General features: G+C 41.1%; 1 protein-coding gene across 4 annotated transcripts; it reads left to right on the top strand.

Moving 5' to 3' along the window:
• Positions 1-559: 559 nt before the first annotated feature.
• On the top strand, positions 560-19,311 carry pfkfb2a (6-phosphofructo-2-kinase/fructose-2,6-biphosphatase 2a). Of its 4 annotated transcripts, none has more exons than XM_055931679.1 (16): positions 588-831; positions 1,131-1,283; positions 4,946-5,071; positions 5,401-5,497; positions 5,997-6,063; positions 6,182-6,256; positions 6,374-6,430; positions 6,558-6,682; positions 12,261-12,468; positions 12,649-12,795; positions 12,907-13,011; positions 13,098-13,227; positions 15,015-15,077; positions 15,209-15,273; positions 15,938-16,138; positions 17,761-19,311. In XM_055931679.1, exons 1-16 carry the CDS (start codon positions 633-635, stop codon positions 17,812-17,814), a joined length of 1,872 nt encoding a protein of 623 aa, XP_055787654.1. In that variant the 5' UTR covers positions 588-632; the 3' UTR covers positions 17,815-19,311. The 4 variants fall into 4 exon arrangements, with proteins under 4 accessions (XP_055787655.1, XP_055787654.1, XP_055787657.1 ...); XM_055931682.1 differs by lacking the exon at positions 588-831 and adding an exon at positions 1,783-1,883 and having other exon boundaries at positions 1,193-1,283; XM_055931681.1 differs by lacking the exon at positions 588-831 and adding an exon at positions 1,697-1,883 and having other exon boundaries at positions 1,195-1,283.
• The last annotated feature ends 672 nt before the right edge of the window (positions 19,312-19,983 follow it).

Here is a 19,983-nt window from a genome sequence, read left to right as displayed (position 1 = left end):
GTGCAGAGATGGCAGGAGCATTGTGATAGAGATACTAAGAGTAGGCATTTGTTTCAAGTACAGAGGAAATTCAGGGAGGATGGCAGGAAGGGACAAAGGAGAGGAGGCTCTTTTTACAAATTAAGGGTGAGACACAGCCAATTGAATAAGACTTTAATGTTATAGGAAAGCATCCAATAGGAAAGTGTGATTATTGCCAGGAAACAGAAACAGTGGAGTGTGTATTGATACAGTGTGGGCAATAGGAGAGGAAAGGAGAGGCTGAGATCTAGTATGAAGGGGATACAGATATTTAGTTTAAAGAGTATATTGACTAGAAGGTTATTAGATCGATTCTCAAATATTTTCAAATTTTTTTAAGAGAAACGGGGCTCACAGATAGGATTTAATTTGTCCTTCTCTGGCCCACACTCCAGTACAGTAGGTGGGGGTAATGCGCCATAATGTTGGATGCCAACTGCAGACAAACCCCACCGAAGAAGATTACCAGCAAAGATGTTTATAACTAAACTAAGATGGACATTTACATTACATTTAAGTCATTTAGCAGACGCTCTTATCCAGAGCGACTTACAAATTGGTGCATTCACCTTATGACATGGACCACAGACTGACGTTTCCAATGGGAACATATGAGTCATAGTCGGCAGAACAAGCAAGGAGGTGGGCAGAGCCAAGCACGAGCTAGTGAGATTCTATTGGCCCGTTCTAACAGACATCTGCATATTTCCGCTAGAGAACGTCTACTCTGTGAAGTGCGTGTGTGCAATAACTCAATTCGCATTTGCACTCCCTCTAAACAACGCGATTTTTTTACAACTTTGGCAAAGGGTAAAGTCTACAAAACTTAGTCCACTCTGTTCATAACATATTGTAGTTTTGGGAACAGAAAACTGTATTGAGATCAAATGTTTCATCGATGAGAACTTGCAGAATAGTCCAAATCCATCTCCTTCCATCTTCTCCCACTGCTGGCCACTGGGCTTCCTCTTACTACCAATGTCAGGCGGTTGCTTCACATTTATTTTGATTTTTTGTTATTATTTTGTTTACTTTTTTTATGCTTCACATTCATACATCCGATGAAATCTGTCTCATTGTTCTATCTGTGTTACCGGTTTGTCCGTCAGTCAGTGCGCAGGTTGATTTCCTTCCCGCAGTGTCCGGGGGGAGGAGCCAAACAATAGAATACCTCGGAGCTCGAGAGCAGACAGATGAAATAGCTACAGTACTGAGTGGTTACAAAGTGACTCGTGTCTGTCGACTCACCTGTTGTCATTTTGGTAAGTGCTTCTGTAAACTATCCGTCGTGCTGAGGATAATCTGTTTTTGTTGCATAGTATGACGTTGCAGTAAAAATCATGCTAAAGTTGTATCTGGACCGGGTTTATGTCTTCACGTTGTTTTAGATAGAACAAGCGTGTCATATGAACGTGTGAAAAAATAAACCAACCGGTCACTTTCTTCAGATATAAAGGGGATGTATTATGCTTAGCTAGCTAGCCATATTTTGCACTGTAACAATAGCTAGGCGTATTTATAGGCTAACTAGAGAAACGAATTGTGACAAATATTTACTCAGATAGCTTGCTATGGTTATTTGAAAGTAAACAATTTAAGCATTCTGGGAAGATAGTAGTTTAGTCTATGTTATATGCAGAGATGACCTCACTTAGCTAGTGTCCTGACCTCCCAGTCCCAGAGAGAGTCCCCTGCCAGGCTACCCTGCCGTGAAAGGACCAGTCATTGGACAGTATAGTGACAGTGTGCTGTGTCTACTAGCATCATGGCTGCCAGCCAGCAGAAAGGCACTGCAGTTCTGGAAAGTTCAGCAGAGGGAAAGAGAACGGAACTCAGGGCTAATGAAGTACTGAAGAAATGCTGTAAGTACTAGTGTCTTGTCTGCTAGCCTCATATGCTCCCGTCTATTCTGGTCCCTTTCCTCTATTAACCCAATTAGGTCAAACGTCAACCTGATCTGTGGGTATTCATTGCAAGCTGCTGCATAACCAATGTGAGCTATGTTCCTCACGACAATAGGCAATTACATTGATTAAATGGAATTGAATTTGGCAGTGCAGAATTTAACATTTAGAAATATAGATATTAACACAAAATGCATTTTTTTTGTAAGTAATCAGCCCTATTTTTTGCCTCGCTGGCAATCTTTGTTTTCCTCTCATGCAACGTGAAACTAGGCATATTTTGTCTCCCTACCTGCATACAGCATGTGAAAGGTGCTCTGATAGTTTACTATAGGCATAGTGACTTTTTTCACACTTCAGTTCAAACTAGATTAAATGTGATGTGTGCAGTCATCAGTGCATGCGTTTTTGCGATCACCCCCAGTTAAATAAGTCTAGCATTAAAGACACAGTACAGTCAACTAGATTTTCATGTGTCATATATATTTCCACACTATGAGGTTAGAATAATATTGTGAAAATTATGACAATGCCCTTTTAGTGTAAGAGCTGTTTGAAAAGACCACCTAAAATCTCTGCCTGTTTTGGTGGGATGTTGTTTCGGCCTTCCATGGTGACATCACCATGTGGAAAACGTGTTAAATACCAAAAAGAAAACGTTCCAAACTCTCTGCCAATAACAGCTAATTTTCAGTGTTCCCACTCAGATCACACAGACAGTCCTAGTAAAATTCATGCTTGAGAGATTGCCCGTTTTCTAAGATGCTATTTTTGTTTATTTTTGACAATCACAGTAAGGTACTTAATTGTTACCAAGAAATGATTGGATTTTGAGATAAAAGTAGCTGCATTGGACCTTTAACTAGCCAGTCCAATCCACTCTGAGGAATCTGTAATCAGGAACTGGAGATGGTTCCAAGATATCCCAAACACACTCATATCTCAAACTCACATTCACACACACAAATCTTTTGCGGGTGGCTGCTTGGTAACCACTGAATTGTTAAGCCACAGGCTGGTTTAAGGAATGTGTAGCATGTAAATGTAATGCCTGGTCTTGTTAAGTAAAGCAAGGGTTTGTTTGTGTGCAAAGGACTGAGGATGGGTGTTGGTGAATCTTCTATCTGCAGTAACAGACTAAAGAAGAGAGAGCGACAATAACAATAAACTTCTTCAGGACACTAGACTTCATTTTACATTTCTTGGCATGGACTTAACAGTGTCTGTGGACCGTCAGTAGCTAAGCAGCTGCTGTTTGAAAAACATTAACCACTACTAGTGAGAAGATCTGGATGAAAAAATAAACCCAAAGGAATAATTCACATGTTATTATATTGGCCTTTTTTAAAAACAATTATAAAATACACTGCTCAAAAAAATAAAGGGAACACTTAAACAACACAATGTAACTCCAAGTCAATCACACTTCTGTGAAATCAAACTGTCCACGTAGGAAGCAACACTGATTGACAATAAATTTCACATGCTGTCGTGCAAATGGAATAGACAAAAGGTGGAAATTATAGGCAATTAGCAAGACACCCCCCAAAAAGGAGTGATTCTGCAGGTGGTGACCACAGACCACTTCTCAGTTCCTATGCTTCCTGGCTGATGTTTTGGTCACTTTTGAATGCTGGCGGTGCTCTCACTCTAGTGGTAGCATGAGACGGAGTCTACAACCCACACAAGTGGCTCAGGTAGTGCAGTTCATCCAGGATGGCACATCAATGCGAGCTGTGGCAAAAAGGTTTGCTGTGTAGTGTCCAGAGCATGGAGGCGCTACCAGGAGACAGGCCAGTACATCAGGAGACGTGGAGGAGGCCGTAGGAGGGCAACAACCCAGCAGCAGGACCGCTACCTCCGCCTTTGTGCATGGAGGTGCACTGCCAGAGCCCTGCAAAATGACCTCCAGCAGGCCACAAATGTGCATGTGTCTGCTCAAACGGTCAGAAACAGACTCCATGAGGGTGGTATGAGGGCCCGACGTCCACAGGTGGGGGTTGTGCTTACAGCCCAACACTGTGCAGGACGTTTGGCATTTGCCAGAGAACACCAAGATTGGCAAATTCGCCACTGGCGCCCTGTGCTCTTCACAGATGAAAGCAGGTTCACACTGAGCACATGTGACAGACGTGACAGAGTCTGGAGACGCCGTGGAGAACGTTCTGCTGCCTGCAACATCCTCCAGCATGACCGGTTTGGCGATGGGTCAGTCATAGTGGGGTGGCATTTCTTTGTGGGGCCGCACAGCCATCCATGTGCTCGCCAGAGGTAGCCTGACTGCCATTAGGTACCGAGATGAGATCTTCAGACCCCTTGTGAGACCATATGCTGACACATGCACATTTGTGGCCTGCTGGAGGTCATTTTGCAGTGCTCTGGCAGTGCACCTCCATGCACAAAGGCGGAGGTAGCGGTCCTGCTGCTGGGTTGTTGCCCTCCTACGGCCTCCTCCACGTCTCCTGATGTACTGGCCTGTCTCCTGGTAGCGCCTCCATGCTCTGGACACTACGCTGACAGACACAGCAAACCTTTTTGCCACAGCTCGCATTGATGTGCCATCCTGGATGAACTGCACTACCTGAGCCACTTGTGTGGGTTGTAGACTCCGTCTCATGCTACCACTAGAGTGAGAGCACCGCCAGCATTCAAAAGTGACCAAAACATCAGCCAGGAAGCATAGGAACTGAGAAGTGGTCTGTGGTCACCACCTGCAGAATCACTCCTTTTTGGGGGGTGTCTTGCTAATTGCCTATAATTTCCACCTTTTGTCTATTCCATTTGCACAACAGCATGTGAAATTTATTGTCAATCAGTGTTGCTTCCTAAGTGGACAGTTTCACAGATTTCACAGAAGTGTGATTGACTTGGAGTTACATTGTGTTGTTTAAGTGTTCCCTTTATTTTTTTGAGCAGTGTATAATGGTGTTACTGTGCCATGGTAAAATACTTAGCCTACGTTCTATTGACATTTCAAAGTAAGTTGTTTGGTTGTGATTGATGTTTCTCTGTGTGAACAGCATGGGCCTCTTACATGACCAACTCCCCCACTGTGATTGTGATGATTGGTCTTCCTGCCAGAGGGAAAACCTACATGTCCAAGAAGCTGACCCGCTACCTCAACTGGATAGGAGTGCCAACCAAGGGTTAGTATAGAGGCCTCACTGTATGTACTATACTGTATTTTCATTAAAACAAGTAGACCCACACTACCGGAAGATAAACATTGAAGCCACACTTTCCTCATTATTCATGTTATTGTATTCACTCTATACGATGTGTAAATTAATTCCTTTTTTTGCAGACTAACAATCATAGGGATCTTTTTGTGTTGATATATTTACAATAGTGAATTATGCAATTGAACTGCGATGCTGCAGAACCCACGACTTCCCTCCACAGTTCAGTAAAATGTCACATGACATTCTACTGATTACAAGAACATGTGCATTTCATCACCTGTATTGTGTTGCAGTATTCAACCTGGGGGTCTACAGGCGAGAGGCTGTGAAAGCTTACAAGTCCTATGACTTCTTCAGACACGACAACGAGGAGGCCATGGAAATCAGGAAGTGAGTGCTCCGCCTCCCTTCATAGTATTGTTGGACCTGTAGCAGAAGAATGAGGTTGTTTTGATGAGTTATACAGTATTACAGTAACCCTTTTATTTCTAGACTATGCCCTCCATGGTTTCCCAAGCAGGTGGTATCTCTATTGAAAACCTTGCTGTTTTTTAGTGAGCAACTCAATGGTAGTGAGTCATCTGGCCGCCCGCCATTTTCCTTTTTTTTTGTTTAATGCTAGCTGCTAGACCAACAGGTATAATACTTGTTATAAGCATTATATAAACCCTATAATTTATTATTATAAGGCTTGTAATATATTGTGTATTTCTATGCTATAATTCTTCAACAGATTGAACATAAATATTACAAAGACATAATGGGGTCGTCATACATGGTCTTACAATCCATTATAGCAACATAATGCATTATGTCTGTCAGATTTAAGTGATGTGTTACTGATTTTTCATTTCAATTGTTATTGATGTGGGTCACTGTGTCCCTACAGGCAGTGTGCTCTGGTGGCTCTGCAGGATGTCAAAGCTTATCTGACTGAAGAGGGGGGCCAAATCGCTGTTGAGTATCTACTCTCTGCTCTCTCTGCTGTTTGGAGTAATTGGAGACAAAATAGTGATATCAAACTGGAAAGATAAGCTTAATTTTAGATATCAGTGAGATGTGACTGTTTTTCAGGTCTTTGATGCCACAAACACCACCCGAGAGAGGAGAGAATTACTCCTTAGTTTTGCAAAGGAACATGCTTACAAGGTCAGCGTTATTGTTTGTTTCTATACCTAACAATGGTTAGGTTTAGAAACTATTCTCAATTATTGGTGTCAAAATTGTTTGGTAAAGTGTGTCTTCAAAGATAGGTATCTTTCGCAGGTGTTTTTTGTGGAGTCATTGTGTGACGACCCTGATGTCATTGCTGCTAATATTATGGTAAATTAACTTACATGTTTAAAAACTTAACTACATTATGAGTTTTACTTCTCATTAAAACATTCTATGGTTATCTTCTTAAGGATTTCCACACTAAGTCTTGTGCACCTCCCTCTCTCCTCCCCAGGATGTGAAGGTGTCCAGCCCAGACTACCCAGAAAGAGACAGAGAGAGTGTGATGGAGGACTTCCTGAAGAGAATAGAATGTTATAAAGTCATGTACCAACCATTAGACCCAGATGAACACGACAAGTAAGACGTTCTCTATTTTAAATGGTTAATGTTGCATTATGTACATTTTTGTATTTGTTTTAATGTTCAAAAGCTCTGAGTTGCTAGTGCTCATCCAATGTGCTTCAACAGTAGCAATATTGCGCCTCCAGCCTGCCTGAAAACCACTGTATTCGATTTCCCCGTCGGGTCTGATTTACCTGCCAGATTTAGTGATGCGCATAGTGAAAGACGAGTTACCGGAGGCGGTGCCAGCTCAGACTGAGATTTGAATGGATATGAATGGGACGTCGATACTCACACTTCACTTGCGGCGATAGCTTACAGATATGACAGGTGCAGGTAGCACACAACCTGTCCCAGCAGCTCCCCGATCTAACCCAAAGAAACAGGGAAATTATTTTCATGCTAGATATAAAGTGATATGTTGTGTTTGCTATTTAGTTGTAAATATTTATTAAAGTGTTATAGCTACTATGAGTTACTTGTTTTGATGTTTTCTAACCACATTAGCAGCTAGCTACCTAGTGTAGCTAGCTTGTTAGCAAGCTGACTGCGCCATTGCATTGGTTTGTTTCATTTGAATATATAATGTTGCTTAGCTATTTAGTTGTAACTAGTTATAACTATATGTATCCTTGACTGTTATATTTGAATATTTGTTAATGTGACACACCGTCTGTAACGTCTATTTTTATAGTTTACTCCATTACTTGAGTCATCCCTCTCTGCTCTCTCGCATTGTGCTGCTTTCCACAGACCTAGCCCCACCACTAAAGGAGCGCATTTGCTCGACCACGAGACACTTGCGTTCAGTCTGCTTGGTCAATGCAGCACATGCAACAATGTTGATGACTCCGATGCAGTTTCCACTTCTTAATATAAATCCACAAGCGTTCTACTATTAGTTTGTGTTTCTTACATCTGCAAAGAGCTAGTTTCTTTTCTTAGCAAGTTGTGGCTAAGTTGTGTTAGCAGCTAATGCTAAACGCTAGCTAGCTAATAAATGTAGTCAGGATAATGTAGCTAGCTATACAGCCTGATAACAGTGATAGTGTAGGACTAAATTAGCATGTTATTTGTGCAACAGCATCTTTCAAATCAAAATAGGAATAGGCGAAGCATGAATGTTAGCTACATGAAGTAGACAACGCCTCGATCCTACTTAGTGTCATTGCGCAAAATGGTACGCAGCATTATCTGGATGTATGTGCATTAAAATAACATAAAATTGATCAGAAATACACAGTGTAGACATTGTTAATGTTGTAAATGACTATTGTAGCTGGAAACGGCAGATTTTTTTTATGGAATATCTACATAGGCGTACAGAGGCCAATTATCAGCAACCATCACTCCTGTGTTCCAATGGCACATTGTGTTAGCTAATCCAAGTTTATCATTTTAAAAGGCTAATTGATCATTAGAAAACCCTTTTGCAATTCATAGCACAGCTGAAAACTTGTGCTGATTTAAAGAAGCAATAAAACTGGCCTTTAGACTAGTTGAGTATCTTGAGCGTCAGCATTTGTGGGTTTGATTACAGGCTCAATATTGATGCAAGAAACCACTTTACAAAATAAAATGCACCATTATTACAGAGAATAAAACAAATTATGCTACCCTCTGCCTATTGGCTACTTTACTTATTCAAGCCGGTCTCAAAATACAACACTGCCCCTTTAAGGCAAAAAAAAGTTCTATGTACACAGGTCAGTACATGTAGCTCTCGCTTTGATCTCAAAACAAGCGCATCTAATCATGACTGCTGATGCTGTAAAAACAGTCCAGTTCAAAGGGAACGGCACAGATCCGTATATGGCAATGGTCTATTTGCATATAGGCCTACTGCAGCTCTGATAGGTTATGGCGCACTGGTCTGTGTAGAGTATGTGCCTGAGTAGTGCCTGTCAATGCAATAGAATCCTACTTTGATGCATTCTGCCTACAATAAAATCTCTTGTATAGTTAGTTTTGCATAGTTTGTTTTGCTATGTTGCATTGAAATTGGCTAATATTGTGTTGATTCAATCACAATTCCTACAGTAAAGGGAAACGTTGATAGTGTTAACTAATGGGCAAAACTCTAGAAAGTTGAGTGAAATTCAATCTGGTGCTTCTCTGTGCATTCTGATATTTCTTCTGCGCAGCAGTCCCGGGGAGCTGCGCGCCGGCATACAGTTTAGAGTTAACATTGGTCGCGATAACTCTATTCAGTGAGAATAAGCCCTTAGTCTAGTGCTGTAGGTTGGTTATCTTTGAATGCAGCAGGTAATCATTCTTAAGGTCATTACTTAATGTATTGAGTTTATATACCAACTCTGGTGTCAATTTGATTAATGGTTAGAAATATTGTCCCAAAAATCAGCGTTAGTGTATTGGTATATTGCAGTCATCTTTGAATTCTGGTACTTTATGTCGTTGAAATCTGTTTGTGTAAATTATTTAATCTCAGTTTGTACACTCCGCATTGGTTTTCCAAAATACTTCAATACACTCTCACAGCTGTAATATGCAGACTGCGCAAGCAGCAGAACTTCTGTTTTCAAATATTCATGAATAAAATATCCAGTTTTCACTAGTTCAGACCACATAATAGGGCAACAATATGTGATTATACAGATATACTAATCACAATATTTCTCATTGTTCATCTGCATAATTTAAACCTAACATTCATTTGTATGAGACAAAGTTCACTTGATCATTAGATATGTTCTAGTATCCTATGGTGCCAATTACATCTATTGTGCCACCAACTTGTCTGGTGCAGCCATCAGGGTTAAAGGGATTTTATATTCACACAACTTCTAAGGACATATTCATAAGGTTTGCATACCAAATTTCATGGTCCCATGTCCATCGGTTCAGTTCTTCTAGCCCTGGAGTGATATGGTGCCATCTAGTGCTGTAGCGTGGCCAACATTGAATGCAGCAAATAATCATTCTCAAATTCATTGAAGGCTAATTCATTGAGTCTATACAGTGTACCAAAACTGGAGTGAATCTGATTTATAGTTCATGACAAGGAGATTTTTTTTATTTTTTTTTAAGTATTTTTTTCATTAGCATATGTGCTAACGTGCACCTGTAGGTACAGTGCGGCCATATTTGAATGCAGCAACAATTTCTTTGCAAAACCATTAAAGATTTATGTAATGAGTCTAAATACAAAATCTGGAGAAAATCTGACATGGTTCATCAGGAGCATATGATTTTGAGCGTTAACGTTACATATGCAAATAATTTGTGTCCTTGTTTTTTTAGATATATCAAATTTAGTGTGGATCGTCTTAGGGACGTCAAAGATAGTGTTGACAAATTGTAAGTTGATAGGCCACTGTAGAGTGGATTTAAAGCAGTTTAAATGGACATATAAAATCTGATTGGTCAAAAGATGGTTAAATTATTGACAAATCTCAGCTTTTCTCAAACTTGTTGTCCACAAAGATTTTTTGGTGATTCTTTTAATCATTAGTGTTACATAGTTAAAAAAGTGAATTGTTAATAGTTTCCTTATTGTTTTAAAGATCTCAATGCCAAACTTGACATGGTTCATCATTGTAATGTCTTTCATGATCCTATCTAAGTTGAAAGGCCATTGTGGGGTAGATTTACATAGGAATTAAATTGGGGTAGATTTACATAGGAATTAAATAGGCACGTAAAATGTCCCTATTGTCAGACTTGGTGGCTCCCAGGAAATGTGAAAACGTACAGTACCAGTCTCAAAAGAATGCCAAGAGTGTGCAAAGCTGTCATCAAGACAAAGGGTACCTACTTTGAAGAATCTCAGATATAAAATACATTTTGTTTTAACACTTTTTTGTTTACTACATGATTCCATATGTGTTATTTCATAGTTTTGATGTCTTCACTATTCTACAGTGTAGAAAATAGTCAAAATAAAGAAAAACCCTTGAATGAGTAGGTGTGTCCGAACTTTTGACTGGTACTGTACATAGTACTCAAAGTCTTTACCAAGTTAGCTATCTTCAGATGGCGATCTAATCTTTTACCAGGCAGAGACATTCATGTTAGCTATAAGCATACCACCCTGCATACCACTGCTGGCTTGCTTCTGAAGCTAAGCAGGGTTGGTCCTGGTCAGTCCCTGGATGGGAGACCAGATGCTGCTGGAAGTGGTGTTGGAGGGCCAGTAGGAGGCACTCTTTCCTCTGGTCTAAAAAATATCCCAATGCCCCAGGGCAGTGATTGGGGACACTGCCCTGTGTAGGGTGCCGTCTTTCGGATGGGACGTTAAACGGGTGTCCTGACTCTCTGAGGTCATTAAAGATCCCATGGCACTTATCGTAAGAGTAGGGGTGTTAACCCCGGTGTCCTGGCTAAATTCCCAATCTGGCCCTCAAACCATCATGGTCACCTAATAATCCCCAGTTTACAATTGGCTCATTCATCCCCCTCCTCTCCCCTGTAACTATTCCCCAGGTCGTTGCTGCAAATGAGAACGTGTTCTCAGTCAACTTACCTGGTAAAATAACGGTAAAATAAATAAAAATAAATAAAAATAACATTATTACAATGTACCCATAGCTGCAGGAAGTAGAGGTGTTGAGGGTGCTGCAGCACCCTGTGATAAATCACCCATAAAAAATAATTAATATATTAAAAAAGTCATTTTTGGGAAAATTTAGTTTTTCCACCAAATTAGTGCACTAGGCCTTTATGACTCATATGAGCTGAGAAAAATACTTGTCAGCAGAGCAGGAAGAAATTGGACTATACTCTGTATCAAGAGGATGTCATTCTAGTGACTACCGATGAGAGCGGGTTTCTGTGGTATTGTGTTCAACTCTTGACATTTTTTTTCATTCTTGCCAGAGGGGTCTCCAAAAACACCAGTACATACAAAGTTCCACAATGTAGCTTTAATTGATACCATTTGTATTTACAAACATTCATCAAGAGGTCCATAGTTTGTTCAGTAGTTGGAGACAACACACAAGATTGACAAAGGTATTTTTTCAGATTATAGCCTGCTTTGTCACCATGTTGACTCATAACATCATTGTTCTGATTCCAATTCTAAATCTCCTGACAGAAAAACGTTTCTGGTTCGTTGGTCATTAATTCCTAATTCACCATAGTATTATTAGATGTAGTCCCTCATATGATAAGCCTTATAAAACAACACACTGATTTTACGATGTTTATCTTCAAGAAATATACAAAGTACAATCTTATTTCAAGCCTGAGCTCTCCTAAAGCCTGGGCCTCCAAGACATATCAGTGAATTCCTCTGGACATTGTCCCAGTTAGAGAAGAGGAACAGTTGCTTTCCCTCTTACTGGCCCAGCTAGGGCCTTGCGAAAGCCTTTGTTTTCAACAGTTCGGGCCATTTAATACATACAGAAAGTAGGTGCTGAATAGCTATTAAAAGTATTATTTTATTATTAAAAGTTCTTGTCAATTTCTTTGATTTCTCAGAACTATTGTATTGAGAATTAATTTAGCTAATGAGTAGATCTTCATGATGATCATTATTAGCGTCTTTAGCAATCAGTCTGTATCGGATCAAGACACTATCAGGTCACTGATAAATTCCATCTTGATCTCCATTCTAACCTCTGACCCCTAGGGACCTGTCCTTCATCCAGGTCATCAACGTGGGCCGGAGCTTCCTGGTAAACAAGGTGCAGGACTACATCCAGAGCAAGATCGTGTACTACCTAATGAACATCCACGTACACTCTCACTCTATCTACCTGTGTCGGCACGGAGAGAGCGACCACAACGTGGAGGGACGCATCGGGGGCGATTCAATGCTGTCTGTTCAAGGGAAAAAGGTATACCTCGACTTCTCCTTTTAGTATACCATTACAAGTACAGAAACTATTGCACCACTTCATGCTATGTTGCTCTGTGTTCTATATATATAAATCTTGCACACACAATCACTATGGCATCATCTTTCTTACATTCTGTATATAAATAAACCTACTATGCCTATTCTAATCCTCTCTCAGTTTGCTGGAGCGCTGAAGGGTTTTGTGGAGCAGCATGGTCTGCCAGACCTCAAGGTGTGGACCAGCCAGCTGGGACGGACTATCCAGACTGCTGAAGAGCTCGGGGTGCCCTACGAGCAGTGGAAGATACTCAACGAGATCGATGCCGTCAGTACCACAGCACCACAGTTCAATAGTGACCCACAGACGAAACATGGTAGGGGTTAAATTTAATAATGATTGTCTATAAAAAAAAAAAAACGTATTTATGTTTCTCAGGGTGTGTGTGAGGAGATGACCTATGAGATGATTGAGGAAACCTTCCCTGCGGAGTTTGCCTTAAGAGATCAGGACAAGTACCACTACCGCTACCCAGGAGGAGAGGTACATTTACTCCTTATCTCTCTACAGAGATCTGTCCCATTCATCGGAAGCACTGAGCTCAGTTTGTCCCTCTCCTCTCTCCGTAGTCCTACCAGGACCTGGTGCAGAGGTTAGAGCCGGTCATCATGGAGCTGGAAAGACAGGGCAACGTGCTTGTCATCTGTCACCAGGCTGTCATGCGCTGCCTGCTCGCTTACTTCCTGGATAAGAGTGCTGGTACAAACACACAAACTCACTTAGTGCCTTCGGAAAGTATTCAGCCCCTTGCCTTTTCCCACATTTTGTTACGTTACAGCCTTATTCTAAAATTGGTTAAAATAAGAACTTTTCCTCAGCAATCTATACACAATACCCCATTATAATATTGCTAATTTATTACAAATAAAAAACAGAAGTACCTTATTTAAATAAGTATTCAGACCCTTTGCTATGAGACTTGAAATTGAGCTCAGGTGCATCCTGTTTCCATTGATCATCCTTGATATTTCTACAACTTGATTTGAGTCCACCTGTGGTAAATTCAATTGATTGGATTGAAAGGCACACACCTGTCTATTTAAGGTCCCACAGTTGACAGTGGGAAATGCCTTGGTCAGGGAGGTGACGAAGAACCCGATGGTCACTCTGACAGAGCTCTAGAGTTCCTCTGTGGAGATGGGAGATCCTTCCAGAAGGACAACCATCTCTGCAGCACTCCACCAATCAGGCCTTTATGGTAGAGTGGCCAGAGGGAAGCCACTCCTCAGTAAAAGGTACATGACAGCCCACTTGGAGTTTGCCAAAAGGCACCAAAAGACTCTCAGACCATGAGAAACAAGATTCTCTGGTCTGATGAAACCACGATTGAACTTTTTGGCCTGAATACCAAGCTTCACGTCTAGAGGACACCTGGCACATGGTGGTGGCAGCATCATGCTGTGGGGACTGCAAGACCTGTCAGGATCGAGAGAAAGATGAATGGAGCAAAGTACAGAGAGATCCTTGATGAAAACCTGCTCAGGACCTCAGACTGGGGAGAAGGTTCACATTCCAACAGGACAACGACCCTAAGCACACAGCCAAGACAACACAGGAGTGGCTTCAGGACAAGTCTCTGAATGTTCTTGAGTGGCCCAGCCAGAGTCCGGACGTTAAACCGATCGAACATCTCTGGAGAGACCTGAAAACAGCTGTACAACGATACTCCCCATCCAACCTGACAGAGCTTGAGATGATCTGCAGAGAAGAATGGGAGAAACTCCCCAAATACTGGTCTGTCAGGCTTGTAGCGTCATACCCAAGAAGACTCAAGGCTGTAATCGCTGCCAAAGGTGCTTCAACAAAGTACTGAGTAAAGGGTATCGATACTTATTTAAATGTGATATTTCTTTCTAAAAATGTCTAAAAACCTGTTTTTGCTTTGTCGTTATGGGGCATAGTGTGATATTTAATCAATTTTTTAATCAATTTTAGAATAAGGCTGTAACGTAACAAATTGTGGAAAAAGTCAAGGGGTCTGAATACTTTCCGAAGGCACTGTATATACAGACAAGCACATTCACAGATACACACAGCACCTCGTTAGGAAACTCAATTACTTTAGCCAGGATACAAGCATACAAACACACACCTCTTGACTTCTGTTTGAGTGGAAAAGTTTGCCTTTGCTCATGTTCATCCTGGATGAAGGACAGAAATAGATGTTGAGGTTAAAAAGAATGTCACATGGCCCTCTTAAAGGTCTGCCAATTCAGTTGCGAAAGTGGTTTGTGCCTTAAGGGGCATTTTAAAGGCTAGTAAAGCCACCCACACTGTGACTGTGCAGTGGGCACCTCTGACTGTCACTGCCAGATGTCAGGAAAGAGAAGTAATGAAATCTAAATATAATCCCTAAAAATATATGTATGTATTAACTCTATCATGTGTCATTAACTGCATGAGATTGAGTTCTTTTGAGATGCCACATTGATCTCACATGCAATGTTCTAAATAAAGTAATTGTGTCTTTGTTTCTGTTGACACAGATGACCTGCCCTACTTGAAGTGTCCCCTCCACACAGTTCTAAAGCTCACCCCCATGGCTTATGGTAGGATATCTCATCCAAGACTATCCTGTGTCAGTCTCAGACACAACATCTTTCTCTCTCATTCCTCTCTCAGGTTAACATTGACTGTTATTTTTTCTCTCTATCTGTTTAAAAAAAAAAATCTCGGCCAGGTTGTAAAGTGGACATGTTTGACCTCGAAGTGGAGGCTGTGAACACTCACCGGGACAGGCCATTAGTGAGTTGTTCTCCTTGACACATCTCTGTTCAATCTACTGTGTGTTCTACTTAATTTCATTTGTTCGTATACTGTATCCCTCTTTTAACAGGTGTGGCCAGTTCTGACCACTGATCCAACAACTTTCTCTCAAGAGTCAGTTGGATGATTAACTACAATAAATAGTCAAGTCATAACAAACTGGCTGATCTGGGAAGTTGTAGTTTGAAGAGTTCTAGGTAGTAGTGAGTCAATCCTCAGAATATGCAGTTATATAAAATGGTGTGAGAAATTGCAACAACAAAAAACAGACCAGAGTACAGTTTCCACCCTCACCCATACAAAGGGCCTCTTTTTTTAATGTAATTTCTTCTAATTTGGAGATCTGCTCTGCCTATACAATACAGTATGTAGTTCTGGAATGAACAGGCCACACTGTCTCAGTGCTGTCCCCGGTACAGTGTGTTTACCAGATGTTCCATGTTGTGTGGTAGTACTCATAAACATGACCAGTGGCCACACTGCCTTTTACTGAGCGTAGCCCTGCTAACATGTCTGGGAAAGGAACCGCAACACCTCTTCAATATTCTGTTTGTTTCAGCTGTAATGTTTTCACAAGATGTATAGCATGCAATACAGAAACTTTATTTATCTCTGATTCTGATGCTCCATCCTCTCTAACCAGGATAAAGTTTGTAATGACGTCGTTCCCACCACATTCCTCCGGAGGAACAGTTTCACTCCCCTGTCCAGTCACGACCAGGTGAAGCGTCCGCGCCTCTACAGCGCTGGCAACCCACCTCAATCTCGACGGCCCCTGGCCCCCTTTATACCCACCATGCAGTCCTTCGAGGACCCTGAGGGAGCAGAGTTGACACGAAGCCAAGTTAGTTGTCTTTCTGCATGAATGATGTCTCTCTTCACGTGTTTTTAGGATGTTAATTATGTCCTTAAACTACAGTAAACTTATTTTGAAAACTAGGGATGCACGATATATCGATGAGCATATCGGAATCGGACGATATTAGTTAAAAATGCCAACATTGGCATCAGCCCAATGTCTAGTTTTACGCCGATGTGCAAAACCGATGTCAAAGCTGACATGCATACCTATATAACGTAGGTAGATGACGCCATGAAAAATACAGCGCTACACAGAACAAAAGCAGAAATATACTAGGCCAACAACTAAACAAGTTCAAGTTGAGCAGTCTTTTGAAAGAGTAAGAACATTTCAGAGAGACAACTCAAAGGCGAAATCCATTAACACCAAGATAATGGAATTCATTATGCTACTTGCTATGGGCATCACGACCGACATTTGGACCAGCGATGTCAGCCCTTTGAGCATGCTGAGTCTGACAGCACATTGGGTCAACGAGGATTTTGTACTGAGGTAAGCCGTATTGCATGCTCAAGGATGTGCTGGTTCTCATACCGCTGGTGCCATTTTCAATGGCATTTGAGAACATGTTTGAAACTTGGAAACATGAACACACTCCTAGTGCCATTCGAACAACTGACTAGAGAAATAAGACAATCAACTGTGTCTGCAGCAGACGTGATACCCTATGTCATGACATTGAAACGCCTACTCAACAAAACAGCCGACACAGACCGTGGGGTTAAAACTAACAAAAGTACTTGAGGCTGTGAATAAGCAATTCGGTGGTATATTATCGGAGCCTCTTTACTGTGTCACCACCATGCTCGATGCTAGGTACAAGGACCGCTACTTCGATGCAGAAAATAAACAGTGTTTATGTGAAATGTTACGTACACAGCTGGACAAGATGGAAACGGACACAGGGACAGTGCGCCCCGAGGAAGAGAAGCCACGGACAGACAGACAACTGAAACACTGCTTGACATGTATGATGAAATCCTGGTTGAGAATGAAAAGACTGAACAAATGAACAATGAAACAGCACAGCAAGAAAGTGAAAGAAATAGGTTCTGATTATGTTTTACTGGTAATGGGGACATACGTAAATGCCAACAAAATAACTTTTTGGTCAATGTGTGTGTTTGTAACCTTTTATTTAGCTAGGCAAATCAGTTAAGAACAAATGTTTATTTACAATGACGGCCAAACCCAGACGATGCTGGGCCAACTGTGAGCCGCCTTATGGGACTCCCAATCCGGCCAAATATGATACGGCCTGGATTCGAACTAGTGCCTTAGACCGCTGCGTCTGTGTGTGTGTTAAGCATTCTAGTACAGCTAAATAGTTAAAAGGACGCAACATTTTTTAAATATTGGTTATCGGTATCAGTGTCGGGTTTTTTTTGGCAAGGAAAATATTGGATATCGGTATCGGCCAAAAATTTAATATCGGTGCATCCCTAAAAAAAACTGCAAGTTGTCTTGTGATTGACCTTACAATCCTCTTTCTGAGCTCAAGTGTAGCAGAGACCAGTCAAAACAAACTGTATGATGATGCCGCTCGGCCTTGGCACAGCTTAGCATGTGAGAACACTGTCTCTCCCTCCTTCTGCCTCCTAAAGGAGTCTCTCAACTGCTTCAGCCCAGGGGACTCAGAAGACGCTGTTCGCAGTTGAAGAGGACAGAGACGGGTGTCTCCACTCCCCAACATCCTCTCTGCCATCAGACCTGGGTTCAAATACTATTTGAAATATTTGTACATACCTTGAATGTTTGCCAGGAGTGCCAGATGGGCAGTGTTTGCACTTTGGGGGCTTTTCTATTGATTCCATTTCAACATGCAAGCACAGAAAGTATTTGACATGATTTCAAATAGTATTTGAACACAGGTGCCCTCTGTCTGTACCTACTGTAGTCCCTCCACTCCAGGAGGAACCATCACCTAACACTCAGGCCTGCTACATACCATGCCAGCCTTATCATTTTGATTGTCAAGCAGTGGTTCAAGCACACCACCTCAGCCAGAAATGGTCACAGCGTATGGTTGTTGTAGTGGCCAGAATTTGTTCTACAGCTGTTTAGTTTCTGTTGACATCTGTTAGATAGATATTGTGGTTGTGTGAGGGTGAAGAGCGAGATGATTTGAGAAAAACATGGCCTTGCTTGCACACACACTTATCAACATTCAAAGTTGAATTTACTCCAATCAGAACTTTGGAATGTTAAATATAGGATATCTTTGAGGATATTTGTCTTAGTAGATTTTAGAGTCATTAAGTTATTTGTCGATTGCAATTTATTTTACACTTTATTTTACACTAAGTCCCTTATGGAATGGGTTGCCACATGGTAACACTGAACATTTTATAAAAAACAAAGCACTTACTACAAACAATGTCTTATCCTTTGTCTATAATGTACAATTACTTAAGCTCTTATGAATAGTATATGTACCTCTTAAGTTGAATATCATCATTTTTGAACAGCCTTGTGACCAGCTTTGTTTTTCCTCAGTTAGGCTGAAAGACCACCATACAGGATTTAACATTTCAGCTCAGGGATTCATGTTATTAGTTAGTCACATGTTACTGTCACAGGTTACAATTCTGTGTGTGTGTGTGTGTATAGTTCACATTTTACTCTGCAATTCGGTTATATATTTATCGTCATGTTATGAATACCAATTTATTTGCATTATAGATGCATCCATTACACGTCTTCAGCTAAAATGGCAACTACTACTGTAGTTCCAGTTAATGCCAGCATTTATTCTTAAATTTGTTAAAATGACATTGTTTTTACTTTTCCTAACGTTATCTGCATGATTTTGCATTCTGAAAAAGCACAGCATAAGGAAAGATACTGTAGGTACTTTCATACTTAAACTTCACTGATCTTGCCCACCCATGTGTATTTTATTGTTAATTACTGCCATAATTATATATGTTAAATGTAATGCTGCTCTAAAGTGCCTCTGTGACTGTGTTTAGTAGCATTACTTTTGTTGCTCTTGCAAGGCTATGCTATTATATAAATAGGCAGAAGACAGTAGCCTGTAAGACTACAGTATACTGATCTGTATACTAGCACTATGCTGTAAAATGTTTTAAATCACTGGAATATTGATCTAATGAGTGTAAACGATTCAATAAATGTCTGTCAGTCAAGTCTAACTGCCATGAGCAAGACATTCTATGTTCTCTGGTACACAGTGTGGGCGTGGCCAGATTTAGTGAGCTCATTGGGTGGTGTCTTCCTGTTTTGATGTTTCCAGCAATTCTTCCTGTCTTATCTAAAGCCAGGGCAAGCCTGTGGTAGAACCCTGGATATAGGGCAAGATTCTGAGGGATGCTTCCTGGGAATAATAACCTACGGTGCATTTGGAAAGTATTCAGACTCCTTTTTTTGCTTTGTCATTAAGGGGTATTGTGTATAGATTGATGAGTTTAAAAAATGATCTAATCAATTTTAGAATAAGGCTGTAACTTAATGTGGAAAAAGGGAAGGGGTCTGAATACTTTCTGAATGCACTGTTTGTCCAATAAATCACTCAACCTTCTTATTAAACCTAGGATATGACCTGTGACACATCTAGGACTAATATAAGTTGCGTCTGTCAAAGACGTAAAGGACAGGTGGCGGGGATTGGGACCGTTAACTGATTGCAACCATAAACTTTTTTCCGGACTGGTCTGTCATAGGGGAAATGGGTTGGGTCAATGGGGTGGGTGTGACACCTACTCCTGTTGCCTGCTGCACTGCTGCTTGGATTTTACCTGGCGATCTGTTTACCGTCTGCCATGGCCTGTCTGGTACCGGTATCCCCGCCTCACTCCCCCCTCTCT

This window comes from Salvelinus fontinalis, chromosome 8 (genome assembly GCF_029448725.1).
Source record: "Salvelinus fontinalis isolate EN_2023a chromosome 8, ASM2944872v1, whole genome shotgun sequence".
Lineage (NCBI taxonomy): Eukaryota > Metazoa > Chordata > Actinopteri > Salmoniformes > Salmonidae > Salvelinus > Salvelinus fontinalis.
This window is presented reverse-complemented; position numbering and strand designations above follow the sequence as displayed.

Bases quoted from the DNA above. Each gene is read 5' to 3' on its own strand.
- pfkfb2a (XM_055931679.1), top strand. From the start codon at position 633: ATGAGTCATAGTCGGCAGAACAAGCAAGGAGGTGGGCAGAGCCAAGCA. The intron at 6,683-12,260 runs GTAAGACGTTCT...TCTGACCCCTAG, and splicing joins GACCCAGATGAACACGACAA to GGACCTGTCCTTCATCCAGG. The intron at 13,012-13,097 runs GTACATTTACTC...CTCTCTCCGTAG, and splicing joins ACCGCTACCCAGGAGGAGAG to TCCTACCAGGACCTGGTGCA.